At 40.1% G+C, this 19,856-nt stretch overlaps 1 protein-coding gene across 6 annotated transcripts in view; it reads right to left on the bottom strand.

Annotated features, from left to right (window-relative positions):
- The window catches only part of rapgef2b (Rap guanine nucleotide exchange factor 2b), a 438,644-nt gene that overhangs the window by 291,538 nt on the left and 127,250 nt on the right, over window positions 1-19,856 (bottom strand). For all 6 annotated transcript variants that reach the window (XM_080193478.1, XM_080193477.1, XM_080193480.1 and 3 more), the window contains exons 3-4: window positions 17,275-17,331; window positions 2,443-2,526 (exon numbers count right to left, since the gene is read on the bottom strand). In XM_080193478.1, coding sequence (XP_080049604.1) covers window positions 2,443-2,526; window positions 17,275-17,331 — 141 coding nt within the window. The remainder of the gene's footprint in view (window positions 1-2,442; window positions 2,527-17,274; window positions 17,332-19,856) is intronic.

Raw genomic sequence — 19,856 nt, 5'->3', positions numbered from 1 at the left:
ACTTCATTGCAACGTTAATGTAAGCTAACTTGAGACACTAATAAATAAACTAAATATATTCAAACATCACACTGATAGGATATTACAATAAAGTAGGCATGCAACAGTGGTGATTGATTTTAAAATTTGTATCTTACATACGGTGAAACCCTAATCAGACTTTTGAATGATCCTCTTTACCTTATCGGTAACTGCAAACGATAATTCTGCACCCTATCCTTTCCTTCCCCCATGTACTCTATGAACGGTACGTTTTGTCTGTAACAGCTCGCAAGAAACAATACTTTTCACTGTATCCCAATACATGTGACAATAATAAATCAATTCAATTCAATAGTTGAGTGGATAGAGATAACACCCTACACCTTGACTGGTATATTTCAATTACTTGCAATCAAATCTGAAACTATATCTGCTTGTGTAATCCTGAATTCTGTACTCTGGCAGGCCACTAACAGGCTCCCAGGGTCCTTGTTATAGCTTGCATATTAAACAGCTGTTATGAAACACTCAGTGGCTTGGTATAGCTACTTAAAGGGAACAAAGTTGTAATACATTAAAAGGCTGAATACCAAAAAGCCCTGCAACGGCCTCTTTCTGCAGTCTGGGATTCTATGATTCTAGGGTACTTAGGAGAAGAACATGGTCACTTCTGTACTCCAGATTGATTGTGGAATGGTGAGCATTTTTAACAGAGAATACCAGGACTAACTCATGCCTTATGTGATCCAGCTGAATGGCTAAACTAGTTGTCAGCCATAAACCTTCCATTCCACGTCTACTGAATTTAAGGACACAATATAGGAAGCTTTATTGGATGAATAACCAGGTTAAGAAGCGTAAGAACTTCACTGAAGCAAAGGCCTCAAGAGTGGGGAGGAATGTATGATTGAGCACATAACTACCTACAGTCAGGCCACCATGATTGGACAGCTAAAGGCTAGTCCATTGGCAATTTGAAAGTGCAACTGTAAGAGAATTTTGGCAAGTTGCTTTCAAGAATTTGACTCAAAATAATGTGAGGTTGGGGGCAGTGTGAATGGAGAGGGATAAAAGGAAGTGAACAGAAATGATTAGCATGATGTGTCAAATTCTGGAAAGCAACTTGCCCAAATTCTCTCACAGTTGCACTTTCAAATTGCCAATAGGCTAGCCTTTTGCTGTCTAATGAGAGGTCTCATGAAATGATCAGGTCAAAGTGGTGGTCTTGGCTATGTGTAGGCTAGGTCACAAGGAGAGAGAAGCTCAGGGAGGGCAGAAAGACAGTGAACTCAAAACTGAGGCAAAATATATTGAGTTAGCGGCAGAAATTTCAGGGTGAGAAGTCAGTCAGTACAGAGGCAGAATGGGGAAAGCAGATGGAAGAAATTTTAGTGAGAAATGTGATACTTGAAAGGGTGGTAAGAAATGAAGATTTCAAAGGAGAGGCAAGAGGGATGGAACAAGACAAGTGAATAAAAGAAGGCCACATCAGGCATGTTGGGCAGCATGGTGGCATAGTGGTTAACACTATTGCCTCATAGCACCAGAGACCAAGGTTTGATTCTGGTCTCGAGTGACTGTTTAAGTCAAGATGTGTAGATTAGGATGATTAGCTATGGTAAATGCATGGGTTTACATGGGTAGGGTGAGGGGAGGGCCTGGGTGTGATGCTCTGAGGGTCAGTGCAGATCCACTGGGCTGAATGGTCTCTTTTTGCACTGTAGGGATTCTATGGTTTTATGGAACAGAACAAGGTGAGCGTAATGAAGAAGGCCACAGCAGAAATTTGTTTGAGGCAGCGGCAGAAGATGTGGGGAGGCTTCAGTTAGGGAAAGGTGGCATCACATCCCAACCAAATTCCCACAAAGGTCATGATGTCCATACAAGTATCCATACAATTAGGTCATGGATGTCAAAGACCTTGTTCACACAACCAAGCTGACATTCTGAAGGGAGATGTGGAGAGGACTGGTAATAGCTGATCTGCTGGCACAGTCCACAGAGTCAGTAGGGAATGAGATGAATTGCGCCAGGAGGAGATTGACAAGATTATGCCATGGAGGTACACAGTGGTGAGAATAGGGTGACACTACATTGGGGTTGCGATTCAACAATTGCTCGTCCCAATACATCAGAAGTGTTTTACTTCTATAAAATTAAGTTTTCAGATCATTTAATTTAAATGAACGAGTCTTCAGTAATACATACAGCAAGTTATTAATTTTTCAGTCTGTTACAACTTTGACATGAGATTAACTATTGTATTAATCCAGCATAGATTCACAAGTGTAATACAAATATTTTAAACACAATAACTTGTAAGCACATAACGTATTTCACATGTTGGAAATGGTTGCCTTCTTACTTGGATAATTATAAAATTCAATAATCAAGCAACTAATGCTAACAAAACATTAATCTACTTAGAATTTTGTAAACGTTTGTTTACAGCGAACATACCTGCTTCTAGGAAGAAACATGGACTCTTTGATGAATACAGAACCAGATAACAGTATGTACCAACATGTGCCAATATCGTCAGGGCTAGAATAAAGAAGGGAAAAATTAGTAATAGAAATGACTGAAAATGGGAATAAACTGCATCAAAATTAACTGCACTGATAGATTTGTAAACCTAGATATAAATAAATCTGGAGAATCAATATATATGCACAAGACTCTGTGGATCCGTTGAAACAAGTTTCCAAATAACAGTACACCACAGAACTGTCCAATTACGTCCACACAATACCTATTCAGTCTTAATTCATAACATTAATATATAATGTGAAATAATTGCTTTAATGTTTCAGGTTTACAATGAATACAACAAAGATCATATTCTCCAGTAAACTTACATCTAGAATACTTTAAAAGTTTTGTTTCCAAATGCAGAAATCCTTGTTTTCCTGTAGTCAAGTTTGTCACATTTTTATGCTAAATTTTCTAATGTGAATTCCTATGGAAATTGGTTGCATAAAATTGTTGCAACCACATTGATTTTTATACATTTCAGCTCCTCAGTTTGTATTGCAGAGAAATATTGATATCTGTATGCTCCAACCAACTTCACCTCTCTACCTGAAAATTTTTGTTTCGTTATTGTTGAATGGAAAAATCTATGCAAAATACTGCCTAAAAATAAAGACAGTTTAAAATGGAGAACAAATGGCATCTATGGCCCTGATTCAATTTGCCCAATCTTCGTCGATTTTCCCCACATATCATGAAGGATCAATTAGCACTATTTAAAAGGATCAAATATCCATTTCTCTAAATTTCACACTCCTAATGCAATAATTATTTGCACTTATATGGTGTGCATACTGAATAAAAACATTCAAAAATCTTAGAATCATTGAAGGTTTATGGCACAGGAAGAGGGCACTTGGTCTACTATATTTGCCCCAGCTGAAAAACAAACAACGCAGTCTAATCTCACTTTACAGCAGTTAGTCTGTAGCCCAGCAAACAACAGGCACTTCAAGTGCATATCCAGATACCTTTTAAATAACTCGAGGAATTCTGCTTTTACTACCCTTTCAAATAGTAAAACCTTCTGGGTGAAAATACTTGCCTTATAGGCACAATCAAAAAATAGATATTGTGTAAAATAACAATATAATACAAGCACTGACCAAAAGTTTGAGCAAATAAATAGGTTTAATGGGGATGTTAAAAAAGGGAGAAAGCTGGCAAGAAGGACAGTTTTAGAAAGGGAATTCTAGAGCATGGAGTCTAAATAGCCACAAAAGATGAGCTGGAAGAATGCACAAAGGAACAGAGTCAGGGAAACTAAAAATACACAAGGCTGGAGGAGGTTACAATGATGGAGAGGAGCAAGGCCAACAGGATGGTCATAAATACAGGTAGGGGAGTTAGCATGGGAGGGAGGCATTTAAAGAGGACAGGCAGGCAATTAATGCAGAAGAGAGGGCAAGATGATGTTAAGTCATCAGGGATCGGAGTCAGGTCAGTGCAGAGGCTGAGAAAGGAGTTTGTATATTTTGGAGCCAAGGTGGGAAATGAGATGAGTTTTGCAAGCAGTTGACAGCAAGGACTTTTAGAAATAAGATGCTAGAGAGTTGGGAAATAGACCAATATGTTTTGGTGATAAAAGCCATACAACTACCACTAAAGTCTAGGCAAGGCAGGTAGCATAAAGTACAACCACACAGTGAGGTTTTGTTAAGTTATATCGTAAGCTGCAAATGAAATTTCAGCCAATACCAATATCTATAATAAAGTCATGGATGATATGTACTTTGTCCACCAGTGTACAAACATCGTGGTAGGAAATGAGGAGTGGGTACAAGAAGCATGAAGCAGTGGAAGAGGCAGGAGGTTGGTGAGGTTAGAATTCAGCAATTACATAAAACATGTTCCTTGAAACAAGAATTTCCATTTTTTAACTACATATGCTGAATTACATTGATTGGGGAAAGAGGCCAATCTATCATATTATTGTAGAGGCATTTGTATAAGAACAGACCATATAAAAAAATTCTGTTATAAGCCTTTTGTTTCACGACTAGATTATGAAATAGAATATCTAACTGAGTTATATCTACTTTTTTCAGATAATTATAAAATGCAGGTATTGCAACATCATGCTATAATACTTGGATGGTTTATACGATGTTCAGCTCAATAAAATCAACACTAAAATTTCACTGATGCCTTGACACATTTCTTTCGTTCATTAATGTGTACCATCTATTCAATCAATGCATTTTTAAAAAAAAAATCAATTTGTAAGCAATTAATGTATCCTATGTTTTTCAACAGCATATTAAATGCATTACATGAAATAGTAAACCTCCCAAAATGAAGACAGAAGACTATATACGCACAAATTCATGAAAACCGACACTTCAGAAGGACGTGCCTTCATTAGGATTGATTGTAAAGCCCCTGTCTTGCCTGACCTTCCTCACTCAGAACAGGTAAGACAGTAGCAGTGAAGCACATCTCTGGCTGCATCAGCATGGTCCAAATGGAGTGCAGAGAGGATGGACACACCCCCTTTATACAGCACTAGCTGCTGTAAAGCAGGTGTTTAAAGGGAGAAAGTGAGGATGGGGGTTCAGAAATCAGGCAGGGGTTGTTGGGGGGAGATGGATTTAGGGCTGGAAGAAGTAACAAACACAGCTAAATCCTCTCTTCACATTAGTTTCCTTTCTGAAAAGTGTAACATTCAATCAGATGTTTCTATTACAACCAATGTAAAAACTGTAGTTATGCCCTGTGGGACTGTTTTCATCAGAGAAAAGAAAAGGAACAAAACATCATGTCCTGCAAGTTAAAGCATCTTACACTGCTAAATTCCTATATTCATAAATATTCATAAATAAGTTTCAAAACAAAATAAACCTAAAAATATAAACATTATAAAAACATAATTCTTTCTACTTAGCATTGGCTTGCCTTGGACTGTCTACCCTTCCTGCTTGGCAACCCTCCAGCTCCCCCATCCTTTAGCTTGCTGTTTCTCCCATTCCTCAACCCTTCCACTCCTCCACATGCCTGCTTGCCACCTTTCCTGCCCGCTGACCCTCCAGCTCGCCCTCACTCACTATCCCTCCTATTGTCTGCATCTCCTGTACCCTCCCTCCTCAGTCTTCCAGCTTGCAGCCTTTCCCACTGCCTTTCCAGGGCACTATTCAACTTGATCATTGCTGACCATGCTCATCAAACCTCCCACTCATCACACACTCTTCCCCTGATTCTTAGCCTTCCAAACTATTGCTGAGAAGGCTTGGAAGATGGGTGGCGAGAGGCAGGAAAGTAGCTTCAGAGCACAAGCAGCTTCAAGTTACAGGGTGGCAGAAGTCAGCCACAAGCTGAGAGGCGGCAAAAGGGTGGACACATGAGAGGGAAGGTTTGCAGTTAATGGAAGGCTTGATGAGAGGGGCAGCTGGCAGTCAACAACAGCAATGACCAGCAGCAACCAGGAGGGTTTGAAGGAGGACAGATAGCTCCAAAATCGCACAAATTGGTTCACACAACCTACACCAGCCCTGACATGAAATGATGTTACAATAAAATTCCAGATGGTAATATGTATAATGTCATATTAACATGTTGACTTTAAAGCAGAATGACTGAAAACAAGGGAGACGTCAACTCAGACAGATATTGCTTCATAATCTAGTCCCAAAGAAAAAGGCTGAGCAGATTTTTTTTATATCAGTACAGATCTGTGCTTCTACAAACACTCAAATGCTTCTACAGCAGTATGATAGATTGGTCTCTTTTCTCATTGTAGGGAGGGATATGGCAATTGGAAGGATTGGAAAACAAGAGTGAGAATTTTAAAATCAAGGTATTGACATACTAAGAAAAGTAGAGTAATAGATGATCAAGACTTGATGACAGTTAGGATCAGGCCAGAGTTTTGCATGACCATGAGTTTAGATGGGGTGGAAGATGGGAGTCAGGCCAGGAGAGCACTGAATAGTCAGATGGTAATAAAAGGCGTGGATGAGAAGATCACCTGCAGCTAAGCTGAGTCGTATGATTTTACAATGGGGTCTTGGTGATATTTTGATTCTATCAACAATAGTTGTCAAACAAGTGGTGTGGCAAATCAGAGTGTGTGGAATGGCTGAGGTGGACACTAGTGAGGTAGAGAAAGGAATGATTAGTGCATATGTGGAACTTGATGCAATTTTTGAAGTTTTGAGTGTCAGCATGCAGGTAAGAAATAGAAGGGATTAAAGGTAGATCCTTAGCGGTTCTCAGGATAATGGAAGCAGAAAGAAAAACTATCGAAGCTGATACTCTAACTACATTAGAATGGATAAAAAAAACACGGGCAAATGCAGTCCTACCCAGGTGCACAATGGAAAAGGCACTTCAGAAAGAAGATGATGTGCTCAACCACATCAAAAGCTGCATACGTGTTAAGAAGGAATACAACAAATAGTCTTCTAAGGTACCAGTCATTTTCTCTTATTCTACCTCGGGGGCTGGGCATCACAAACTACTTTTTACCTGGACACTTTTGTATCTCTCCCCTCTCACCTTAAACCTATGCTCTTTAGTTTTAAACTCCCCTACCTTTGGGAAAAGATATTGACTATCTAGCTGATCTATGCCCCTCATTATTTTAATAAACCTCTATAAGATCACTCCTCAGCCTCCTACGCTCCAGAGAAAAAAGTCCCAGTCTATCCAGCCTCTCCTTATAACTCAAACCACCAAGTCCCAGTAGCATCCTAGTAAATCTTTTCTGCACTCTTTCTAATTTAATAATATCCTTTCTATGATAGGATGATCAGAATTGCACACAGCATTCCAAGTGTGGCCTTACCAGTGTCTCGTACAACTTCAACAAGATGTCCCAACTCCTATATTCAATGTTCTGACCGATGAAATCAAGATGCCGAATGCCTTCTTCACCACCCTGTCCACCTGTGACTCCACTTTCAAGGAGCTATGAACATGTACCCCTAGATCTCTTTGTTCTGTAACTCTCTCCAGCACCCTACCATTAACTGAATAAGTCCTGCCCTGGTTCAATCTACCAAAATGCATCACCTCACATTTGTCTAAATTAAACTCCATCTGCCATTCGTCAGCCCACTGGCCCAATTGATCAAGATCCCATTGCAATTGGAGATAACTTTCTTCACTGTTCACTATGCCACCAATCTTACTGCCATCTGCATTGGGAGCAATACATTGACATCTTGGTTGATAATCAAGAATGGACTGATGGATAGTAATAGGTTGGATGGATTTATCCTTTTTTTTGTGCACACGGCATCTCTGGACATTTTTCCATGTTACTTGGTAGATAGTAGTGTTGAGCTATACTGGAACAGTTTGGTTAGAGGCACGGTTCTTTCCACAGCACAACTCATCAGTACTTTTGGCAGAATGTTGTCAGGACACATAGCCTTCGCAGTATCCAGTGCCAACAGCTGTTTCTTGATTTCATGTGGAATTAATTGAATTGACTGGCACCTGTTTTTCTGGGGATCCTCAGCAAAGCAAACCACGAAGGTATGAGGTCTGAGCTGGCTAAGATAGTTTGGTGTAATGACTCAGAAAGCCTAAATGGAAAGGAACATACTTTATTACAGAATGCCAAGTAGAACTACTACCATGGTGTACACACACTAGTCCCTGTCTGGGACTACAGTTCAGCAGGTCCTGTCCAAGGCCTACCTTAGAAGAGGCTCAGGTAATGGATTCCAGTTGGGCAAGCCACTGCCTGTTACTAGGGGACCTTGTATTTACTGAGGCCACGGGGAGATTAATGCATGATTCCTCGTGGATCTCAAGTGGGTTATTACAATTTGGGAACTTTATTACAAGGCATGACGGTGGATAAACAATGGCTAATATTTAAGGAAAGAAAGTAAGCATAGCAAAAGTTACACATTCTGTTAAATTAAGGGTAGTATTAGAAGCAAAGGGGATCATATAAAGTAGCTAGAAAAATTAGCAAGCCTAAGGACTGGGAGCAGTTCAGAATCAAAAAAGAAGGACCAAGAGATTAAGTGGATAAAAGAGTATACAAACTTGCAAGTACCATAAAAGCTGACAATAAACGCTTCCAGAAGTAGTCAGAGGTTTACAGCATGGAAACAGGTCCTTCGGCCCAACTTGTCCATGCCACCTTTTTTTTCTTAAAACACCTAAGCTAATCCCAATTGCCTGCATTTGATGCCATATCCCTCTATACCCATCGTATGCATGTAATTATCTAAATACTTTTTAAAAGATAAAATTGTATCCGCCTCTACTACTACCTCTGGCAGCTTGTTCCAGACACTCACCACCCTCCATGTGAAAAAATTACCCCTCTGAATACTTTTGTATCTCTCCCCTCTTACCTTAAATCTATGCCCTCTAGTTTTAGACTCCTCTACTTTTGGGAAAAAATATTGACTATCTAGCTGATCTATGCCCCTCATTATTTTAATAGACCTCTATAAGATCACCCCTCAGTCTCATACACTATCCCAGTCTATCCAGCCTCTCCTTATAATTCAATCCATCAAGTCCCAGTAGCAAATCTACTAAATCTTTTCTGCACTCTTTCTAGTTTAATAATATCCTTTCTATAATAGGATAGATAAAGATGAATCAGTGGATGTGATGTATTTGGGTTTTCGGAAAGTTTTTTGATAAAGTTCCACATAAGAGATGAGTGTACAAAATTGAAGTCCATGAGATTAGGAGCAACAAAATGGCACAGATTGAGAATTGTTAGCAGACAGAAACAACAAATAGGAATAAATGGATCTTTTTCAGAGTGGTAGGGAGTGACCAGTGGGGTCATCAGTGCTTGGGCCCCACCTATTCACAACATACATCAACAACTCTTTTCCCTGGAGAGACGAAGGTTGAGAGGCGACCTGATAGAAGTTTACAAAATGATGAGAGGAATAGATAGGGTGGACTCTCAGAGGCTATTTCCCCAGGTTGAAATGGTTGCTACGAGAGGACACAGATTTAAGGTGCGGGGAGGGAGGTTCAGAAGTGATGTTAGGGGTAAGTTTTTCACTCAGAGGGTGGTGAGTGAATGGAATCAGCTGCCGTCAGTGGTGGTGGAGGCGAACTCGTTGGGGTCTTTTAAAAGACTTCTGGATGAGTATATGGGGTTTAATGAGATTGAGGGTTATAGATAGGTCTGTAGGTTGGTAGGTGTTGATGTGATCGGCACAACTCGTGGGCCGAAGGGCCTGTTTGTGCTGTAGTGTTCTATGTTCTATGTAATTCGGCTGAGAAAGCCAAACGTAATGGGGGCAATTCTCCCAGCCTGATGTGCTGCTCTAATAGTGCAGCAGGCTGAGACACATCAGCGGCGGCCGCTTCATGGGATTCATGCTGCACCCCACAGCTTCTGTGTGTCTCCTGAGCTAAGTTTTTTTTGCATTGCGTCATCAGCTCTCATTCTTTTAAATTCCAGAAATAAGCGCAGAGCTGATCATCATATGGAAACTGACATTTCCATACGATTAGTAGGCCGAGACGGTATTCTCTGGGCCCGCTGGCATCTCCCTTCCAGTGGCATTTACAACCAATCCCTACTAATGAGGAATAGGTGCCTGACCATGCTGGAGGGAACAGGGGCCATTGAGGACCCTGCCCTGGGGGGGGGGGGGGGGTCGGTGTCAGGGGTAAGGAGACAGTGCCAAGGGGACCTGAAGCTACTCAGCAAAAGAATTGGTGGGGGGGAGGGAGACAGTGGGAGCTATCAGGGCTACTGAGTGGGAAGGTAGGTGAAAATTGGGGCTGGCCAAGAAGGCCAGCGATCGGGTGATGGAGGGGTTGGAAGGCCAGCGATGAGGGGGTTGCAGAGAAAGTCAACAATTTGGATGCTGGTAATGGAGGCCACTACACAAGTGTCAATTTCCACTCTGATAAATCAATGCATATGCAGTGGCCTGCTCGGCACTATGTTGCTGGCCCCTTAGGTGAGAAAAGGGCCTGCCCCCAGTTACCAGAATGATGCCTGCTGAGGCACTCTGCAGTGCTGAGTGTCACAGATTCGCTTTGGTAAGTACGCTAAAAGTAATACGAGCAGGACTTAGGAGTCCTGCACGCTCAGAACTCAGATTTCTTTGGGGAGGATCCCAGCCAGTATTCCTCAATTTGCTTGCGACACAAAACTTGGTGGGAATGTGAGTGGTGAGGAGGATGTCAAGAGGCTTCAAGGTCATTTAGATAGGTTGACTGAGTGGGCAAATATGATCAGTATAACATGGATGAATATGAAGGTATCCACTTCAACTGACAAAAGAGAATGGCAGATGATTATTAAAATGGTGATAGACTGGGGAGTGCTGATGTACAGAAGGATCTGGGTGTCCCAGTACACCAGTCACTTAAAGCAAGCTTGCAGATATAGTGAACAAGCAGTGAGGGAAGCAAATGATATGTCGGCTTTCATTGCAAGAGGACTTGGTGAGGCCACACCTGCTGTACCATGTGCAGATATGGTCTCCTTATCTAAGAAAGGAAATACTTGCTACAGAAGGAATTCGGCAAAGGTTCACCAAACTCATTTTTGCGATGGCAGGATTATCAAATGAGAAGAAATCTGGTCAAGAAAAGACCAGAAGAAAAGTGGTTTGTATTCACTGGAATTTAAAAGAATGAGAGAGGATCTAATTGAAACGTATACAATTCTGACAGGGTTGGGCAGACTAAATGCAGGATGTTGTTTCTTCTTACCAGAATCTAGAATAAAGGGTCACAGTCTCAGGGTACAGGATTGGCCATTTAGCACTAAGATGAGGAGAAATTTCTTCACTCAGAGGGTGGTGAACCTACAGAATTCTCTACCAGACAATGCTGCGAGGTCAAATCGCTGAATATTTATAAGATGGAAATAGATAGATTTATAAACTCTAAAGGTGTCAAGGTGTGAGGACAGCACAGGAGTTGAGATAGAGGATCAGCCATGATCATACTGAAAGGTGGAGCAGGCTCAAGGGACCAAATGGTCTACTTATGCTCTTATTTCCTATGTTTTTTATGTAATTGGTAATTTGATTGGTTAGTTATCAAAGAAACTGAGAATGAGGTGAAGAATTTTCAGAATGTATGTGATCAAATGCATTGTAGTAATGGTTCCACAGGCACAGAACCAAACTGAAAGATAAATCTTTAAATTATTTGATCATATTGCCCTTTTTCTATATTCTCACTATACACTCTTATTGACAAAATGAAGGGAAAATGATGTAACTAATATACATGCTTTTGATTAAGCAAGACCAAATTGGGTCATCAAACTCAAACAAGCAGAGGTTAAAAACAATAATTAAAACAGAAAATGCTGGAAAATTTCAGCAGAACTGGCAGCATGTTTGGAGAGAAAAACAGAGTTAATGTTTCAAGCCCATATGACTCTTGTTAAAAACAATAAGTTGGAATCAATTATTTAAATGGGAAAAAAGCAGCACTTTTTCTCCAAATAGGTTTCCATTTTCTGAAAGATTAGCTAACTTTTATTTGTTAGACAATATAATAAATTAAATATCTTAATAATCTTAACACATTTATGAACCATCCTGAAAACCAGCAATTGGATAATTTTTAAAATCTAATTTATTCTATCAATTTTCATTACAATTTATCCTGAAGGAAAGGAGCCACATTCCAAAATAATCTGCACCAGCTGACCTTTCACTTCAAAAGTTTACTAAAAGAAAAGTAAGTCAATTAATGTACACATTTAATATCAAATTGATAACCATTTATAAATTACAAAAAAAACTGCTGTGAATAAAGTAATTTTTACGTGATTCCCTTTAGAACTGCTCACCTAAAGTTGCCTCATCTTTTCTTATTACAAAACTGAAACAGGGATCGAAAGGGTCACTGGACTATAAGTATGCATTTGAACACCCATTAGTAAATTGCGAACATTTGTCAGCTCAGCATAGTTGAATTTACCACATGTCAGAAATACTTCCCCTCACAATAGAGTACTCACTCTGAGGAAACTATTAAGTAGATTCAGTCTTCTGGTTAGTGTTAGCTTTTTCATTCTTAACATTGCAAAGTCACACAACTTCAAGAAAACGGAGAGTTTCAACACAATAAAACAAAGCATGTTTAGGAAAATAAGAGACAAATAGATTGCCAAACTAAGATTCCGGTTAATGTTGGGCCCCTTTGTACAGTTTCATTGATTGACCCAAGGACAGCAATTTAACATAAGCTTCACTCTGAAACACCCACAGAAAATCGATGACATCTTGTCATTTACTAAACCATCCATACCATCATGGTATTTTTCCATCACCTACCTTGTTCAAAGCACCTCATTAGCGGTGTGGATCATTATTCACAATTTGGTCTCTCTCCAGACTCTTCTGATATTTTCTAGTCAAATAATTTGTAACAAATCTTATCCATCTCTATTAAAATTATTGTTATTTACTGTTCTGGATACCCCAACACCAACTTTTTCAGAAAGATATTCTCTATTCTTTCCTTCCTCTCCCTTCAAATAGGCTCCACTATTTGCTTTCATGGAAACCAAATGACTACGTCATTTCATCTGGTCTCTCTATTCCAATTTTCAACCAATTCTGCACCACTCATGCCACCTTACTTCCTTCCAAACCCACTCCTTTATCCATTTTATTCCCTCTCTTTCTTGGGATGGCAGCAGCTTGGAGGGAAACATTCCTGCCCATGTCCTTCTAGATGGTTGGGGATCATGGGATGGGAAGGTGCTGTTGAAATAAGCTTGGTATGTTGTTGTAATTTATCTTGTGGGTGGTCTCCCACTGTGCATTGGTGGTGGAAGGAGTGACTGGATTGGGTGTCGATAAAACAGACTGCTTTGTCCTGCTGGGACAGTGTCAAACTTTCAAAACATTCATGTAAGTCAATAGAACACGTATTTCTGCCACATTGTACTAACTCAATGTGATTACAATTACTCAGATCTTCCTTGGAACTTCTCTGCCTTCTTGGCTCATGCTCTTTAACTACAGTGCAGAAAAAATATATAATTTAATTTAAGAGCTTCCATCTCACTAAGGAAACTTCAAACCAATCACATCCAACAACTCTGCTTACATTTTGACAGGTGTAACAAACTGTACCACAGCAGCAGAGATAATCCACCCATCTCTCAGTGTTAATGGATCCTTAAAAAAAACATTGTAGATGCGCATTGTCACCACAAACTAATCAGTTATTTCTTGGACCATTAGTTTTTGAGATGTTTTGTTTTAAAAGACAACTGACTAACAAGCAAAAGCAAACACATTACCTTCAGTAATGATTTTAAAAACTGTTAAGTTTGTTAACTTACTTAATTGACTATCTTCTGTAAGTCAAAGGGCTTTATTTAGTCAGGAGTATTATTTTTTAAAATCTGTTGCTCTAACATGTGACCTTGTCAGTTCATGTAACTATATCAACACATATCCACTCCATCACTCAGACCAACCACTTATACTTCTTTATCATCTGACTCTACCCATACCTCATGTTCTCATTTGCTGAAATCCTCATCTGTACCTTTGTTATCTCCATGCACAACCATTCCAGTATATAGAACAGGAGCATCACAACAGGAGCCAGCAATATGCTTGTTATCTCCTTGACTCAGCAACGCACACTATTCCTAATATGGTCACAGCACTTAGCCACAATTCTTTTCTCCCAAGTGCTTGTGGTTAAGCTGTACAGTAATTTTAAAAACATAAGGGCAAAGGGGATTTTTAAAACTTTACAAATAATTTATAATATTGCACATGATAAACATTTCCTGCCCACAAACCTTCCAATTGTCACAATTTTGAATTTGTCATGTCAATATCTGTCTTTGCAGTTAGCTGTCAACATCTCCCATTCAATTTTTCTACGCCAACTTTCAGGTTCTGGCCATTAGCTACCTCAGTGGAGCAAATTTTCTAAGTCTTTTTCTTCATTCTGGTAATAGTATGTCAATGCAACCAAAAATATTTAACGTCATTTTTCTGCACTATCTTGTTCATGCAAGTCTCCAATTTCTTTTCATCTTTTTCTCACCTCATCCTTTTTCTTAAAAACACAGGATATTCAGGAAAACAGATGGTGCCATAAGAAGGTACAGTTGGAATGGGAAAATGAAAATAAATCTCAAAAACTAATGGCCCAAGGAAGAACTAATTCATTTTAAGCAACAATATAGTTCCACATGTGGACTGTTTGTTACATCTGTCAAAATATGAGCAGAGTTTCCAAAGTAGGCTGTTGGATGTGAGGCCTCCTCAGAAAGATGAAAGCTCTAAATAAAAATTCAGAATGCAATCACAATGCTGTGTGTAGTACAGCCCTCCCAACTGAAGATAGAGGAACACATATGTAGTCAGGTTCTGAAAATATGTGAAAATAACAGTTGTTGTGGTGGGTGATTTTAACTTTCGCCATATTGACTGGGACTCCCTTAGTGCTGGGGGTTTGGATTGGGAGAAATTTGTTAGGTATGTCCAGGATGAATTGTTGAAACAGTATGTGGATAGTGGATGAAGACGAGAATGATCTTCGGTGAAGGTGTTAAATTGGTGAGGGACAACTATAACTGAATTAAACAAGAATTGGAGAATGTGGATTGGCAGTGGCTATTTGAGGATAAATCCACATCTGACATGTAGCAGTCTTTTAAAGACCAGTTGATTAGAGTGCAGGATAGGCATGTTCCTGAGAAAATGAAGGACAGGAATGGCAAGATTTGGGAAATTGTCAGCTTAGTCAAGACAAAATAAAAAGGAAGCATACTAAGGTCTAGGCAACTAAAAACAGATAAATACCTTGAAGAATATAGAGAAAGTAGGAAGAAGCTGAAACAGGGAGTTAGGAGGACTAAAAGGGGCAATGAAATGTCCTTTTGTTAAGGGGAAGTCGTGTCTGACAAATTTATTGGAGTTCTATGAGGATGTGTCTAGGGCAGTGGATAGAGGAGAGCCGGTGGATGTGGTGTTTCTTGATTTTTAGGAGGTGTTTGATAAGGTGCCGCACAAGAGGTTATTACAGAAGGTCAGGGGGCATGGAGTTGGGGGTAGTGTTAGTGTGGATAGGGGATTGGCTGTCAAATAGGAGGCAGAGAGTGGGGATCAATGGGTGCTATTCAGATTGGCGGTTGGTGACTAGTGGAGTGCCCCAGGGGTCAGTGCTGGGGCCTCAGCTTTTTACCATTTATATAGATGATCTGGAGGAGGGAACCGAGTGTATAGTGTCAAAATTTGCTGATGACACCAAGATTGGTGGAACGGCAAATTGTGCGGAGGGTGTGCAGAGTCTGCAGAAGGATCTAGGTAGGCTGGGCGAACGGGCCAGGAACTGGCAAATGGAATTTAATGTTGGCAAATGTGAGGTTGTCCACTTTGAGAGGAATAATGGTAGGAAGGACTATTACTTACATGGCGAAAAACTGCAGCAGGTGACGGTGCAGAGGGACCTCGGGGTCCTTGTGCATGAGTCGCAAAAACCCAGCCTACAGGTGCAGCAGGTGGTCAGGAAGGCAAATGGGATGCTGGCCTTCATAGCGAGGGGGATTGAATATAAAATATTTTTAAGACGCGGGTTGATAGGTTTTTGATAGGCAAGGGGATTAAGGGTTATGGGGAGAGGGAGGGGATCTGGAACTGAGACACGACAGATCAGCCATGATCTTACTGAATGGCGGGGCAGGCTCGAGGGGCTAGATGGTCTACTCCTGCTCCTATTTCTTATGTTCTTGACCAGCAGAGTTAAGGAGAATACCAAGGCATTTTATGCATATGTTAGGAGCAAAAGGGTAGCTAGGGAAAGAGTAGGCCCACTCAAGAATAAAGGAGGAGGTTGTGTGTGGAACCAGAGGAATTGGGTGAGACCCTTAATGAGTACTTTGCATTAGTATTCACCAAAGAGAGGGACATGTGGGATGCTGAAGTTAGGGAATGGTGTGTGAATACTCTTGGAAAGATCAATATAATGAAGGAGAAAGTGTTGGGTGTCTTAAAATGCATCAGGGTAGACAAGTCCCCAAGGATTTATCCCAGGGTACTGTGGGAGGCAACGGAGGAATTAGCTGGGGCCTTAACAGATATCTTTGTATACTCTTTGGCCAAGGATGAGATTCCAGAGGACTGGAGAATGGCCAATGTTGCTCCTTTGTTTAAGGAGGGAAACAGATCTTCTGGCTAATTACAGGTCGATGAGCCTAAAGTCAGTGGTGGAGAAACTATTGGAGAAGCTTCTAAGAAACAGGATTTATTCGGACTTGGCAGTGAATGGACTTGTTAGTGATAGGCAGCATGATTTTGTGCAGAGAAAGTAATTTCTACCAACTTACCTGTTTTTTGAGGAAGTGACAAGAATGATTGATGAGGGAAATGTGGGTGTTGTCTATGTGGACTTTAGTAAAGCACACTGGTTAGCACTGTTGCCTCACAACACCAGGGACCCAAGTTCAATTCCAGCCTCAGGTCACTGTCTGTGTGGAGTTTGCATGTTGTCCCCATGTCTGCGTGGGTTTCCTCCAGGTGCTCCAGTTTCTTCCCACACTCCAAAGGTTAGGTTGATTGATCATGTTAAATTGCCCCTTAGTGTCAGGGAAACTAGCAGAGTAAATATGTGGGGTTAAGGGAGCAGAGCCTGAGTGGGATTGCTGTTGGTGCAGGCTCGATATATCTAATGTCAAAAATGTTATCTGAAATTTGTACTTAGTAGTAAACAGCCAAAGCTTCTTTCAGGCCCCTTACAGCAGGATTATACAGTTAAAAGTTATAGTTTATAAAGCATGCATGTTGACCAATATGTCAAAATATAAATGCATTGACTTACTAGTATAGGACTTCATTTGCTTCATGTCTTTCATATCTGACAGTTTCACACATTAATCTGAAACAGAAAAATGTATTTTTGGTCACACTCAAACTCCAATTAATCTTTCAATATTTTTCTGCCAAATAACGTAGAACAATATTGTCAAAGTAAACATTCTACTATTTACTATAATTACCATCAGGAAAGTAACATTTAATTTTAGGTGTAAAGCAGAAAGCAGTGAAAATACACAGCAAGCTAATCAGCATCTTTTTCAGGTACACATCCTTTCTTAGTTCAGCAAGGTCTTTTGGGGTGAAAAGGGGAAAAAGAACAGTTGGTGGTCTGATCACCAAGACAATGTTAATGTTAAAGTACAAAGCTCATATAAAAAGATCACTTGTGTGAGGAAAAAGATCACTTGTGCGAGGCAATGAAGAGACACACAAAGAAGTGAATGTACAGAAAACTAATAGTGAAACGATTTCGGAAAGCCAATGCAAGTAAAAGATAAAGATTATGGAGGTGACTAGGAAAAAAACTGAAACCTGACTAGAGTCCACATCCAGAGGCCACTGCCTCTCCTTAGGTTGAGACAGATCAAATCCACAGTCACAAAATTAAAGTAATTTCATGTTCAGCCAGAATACCCACAACAAAGATGAAATACTCTGGATAGGATAGAGAAATTTAGAAAAACAAATAATTTATCTGCATTTGGCGATTTACTACAAATACCAATTCAATTAGAGAAAGTACATGTAAATTGCTGTCTCTTGTTGAGATTGCATTTGTGGAACTGGAGGTGAATGAGTATTATAGTTGCTGAAATTATTGGAGTAATGAACAAGCAAACCTCAAAAGGAGCTGATAATCTGGAAAATGAAGAGGGGAGGTAAAATGGGATTAACAAGTGTTTAAAATTTGGAATGCACCATCTCATGGTGTGATGAAGACAGATTCAATCAAGGCCTTCAGAAGAGAATTGGATAATCATCTGGGAAATAATTCCAAGATTTCATTCTACATACGTGCTAGATAATGGAATCACGTATGTGACTTAATTGACCTGGTAAATGCTATGATTAGAACTTAACATTCTTTCTTTGTCTTAAGAAGAATAAGTGAAAATAGAGGAAAACAATGAAGGCATCACCAATGAACCATAAAGCATGGCTATAGGAAATTTCAATTAATAAGAAAAGAACACAGAAGCAACTCTACTGTAAACACTACTGACATTGGTGAAGATGCAATGGAGATGTAAAAACAGTGAAAGAGAAAGGAAGCAGGGTAGAGTGAAGCATAATCCAGGTAGTTGTGGAATTCCGTTGACTGACGTGCAAGAAATTCACCCAAGAGTAAGGTATTTGGCTTGTTTAATAAGATCAGGGTTAATCTTCTGGCCAACATACAGCTTCTTCTTGCACAATCCCCATATCCCTTGATCCCCTTCATATCCAAAAATCTGTCAATTTCAGATTTGAATATACTCAATGACTGGGCATCCACAGCCCCCAGTAGAGGATCCACAGATCCACAACCTTCTAAAGTGCCGAAATACCTCCCCATCCAAGTCCGATATGGCGAGCTCCTTACTCTAATTCTAGACTCATCAGCCAGAGAGACGAAGAAGAAAGGCGCGAAAACTTCAAGTTTTTAGGTGTTCAGATCACCAACAATCTATGCTGGTCCTCCCATGCCAACACTATAGTTAAGAAAGCCCACCAACGCCTCTACTTTCTCAGAAGACGAAGGAAATTTGGCATATCACCAACTTTTACAGATGCAGCATAGAAAGCATTCTTTCTGGTTCTATCACAGCTTGGCATGATTCCTGCTCTGCCAAGACCGCAAGAAACTACCATCACGCAAACCAGTCTCCTATCCATTGACTTTATCTATATTTCCGCAGCCTCGGCAAAGCAGCCAGCATAATTAAGGACCCCATGCACCCCAGACATTCTTTCTTCCACCCTCTCCCTTAGGGGAAAAGAGGCAAAAGTCTGAGGTCACGTACCAACTCGGCCAAGAACAGCATCTTCCCTGCTGTTGTCAGACTTTTGAATGGACTTACCTTGCATTAAGTTGATCTTTCTACACCCTAGCTATGACTGTAACACTACATTCTGCACTCTCTCATTTCCTTCCCTATGAACGGCATGCTTGTTCTGTATAGCGTGCAAGAAATAATACTTTTCACTGTATGTTAATATATGTGACAATAATAATAAATCAATCAAACATGCTTCCAGTATCTGTAAAGCCCCTTAAGAATTTTGTGTTAATCATCTTTCATTCTTCTGGATGCCAGTAAATGAATGTAGGCCTTGCCTACTAGATCTCTCCTCATGGGATAATCCCATCATCCCTGGTATCAGAGAAAGATAAACCTTTGTCAAATTCCTTTTGAATCAAGGCAATCTTTCCCTAGATAAGAAGGCTGAAATGGTGAATAGTACTATTAGAAGCAATTCTGAGAATCAGAATTCATCTGCATTTGGACAGGCAAGAATTATTCAAGTACAGTCAGTATGGTTTTGTTAAGGAGAAGTCATGTCTGACAAACTTGATCAAATTTTTCGAAGAGATGACCAGGT

The sequence above is a fragment of the Carcharhinus amblyrhynchos genome, chromosome 1 (assembly GCF_965287045.1).
Source record: "Carcharhinus amblyrhynchos chromosome 1, sCarAmb.v2.hapA, whole genome shotgun sequence".
Classification (NCBI taxonomy): Eukaryota; Metazoa; Chordata; class Chondrichthyes; order Carcharhiniformes; family Carcharhinidae; genus Carcharhinus; species Carcharhinus amblyrhynchos.
The sequence above is the reverse complement of the archived record's forward strand: the minus strand, read 5'-3'. Positions and strand labels throughout refer to the sequence as shown.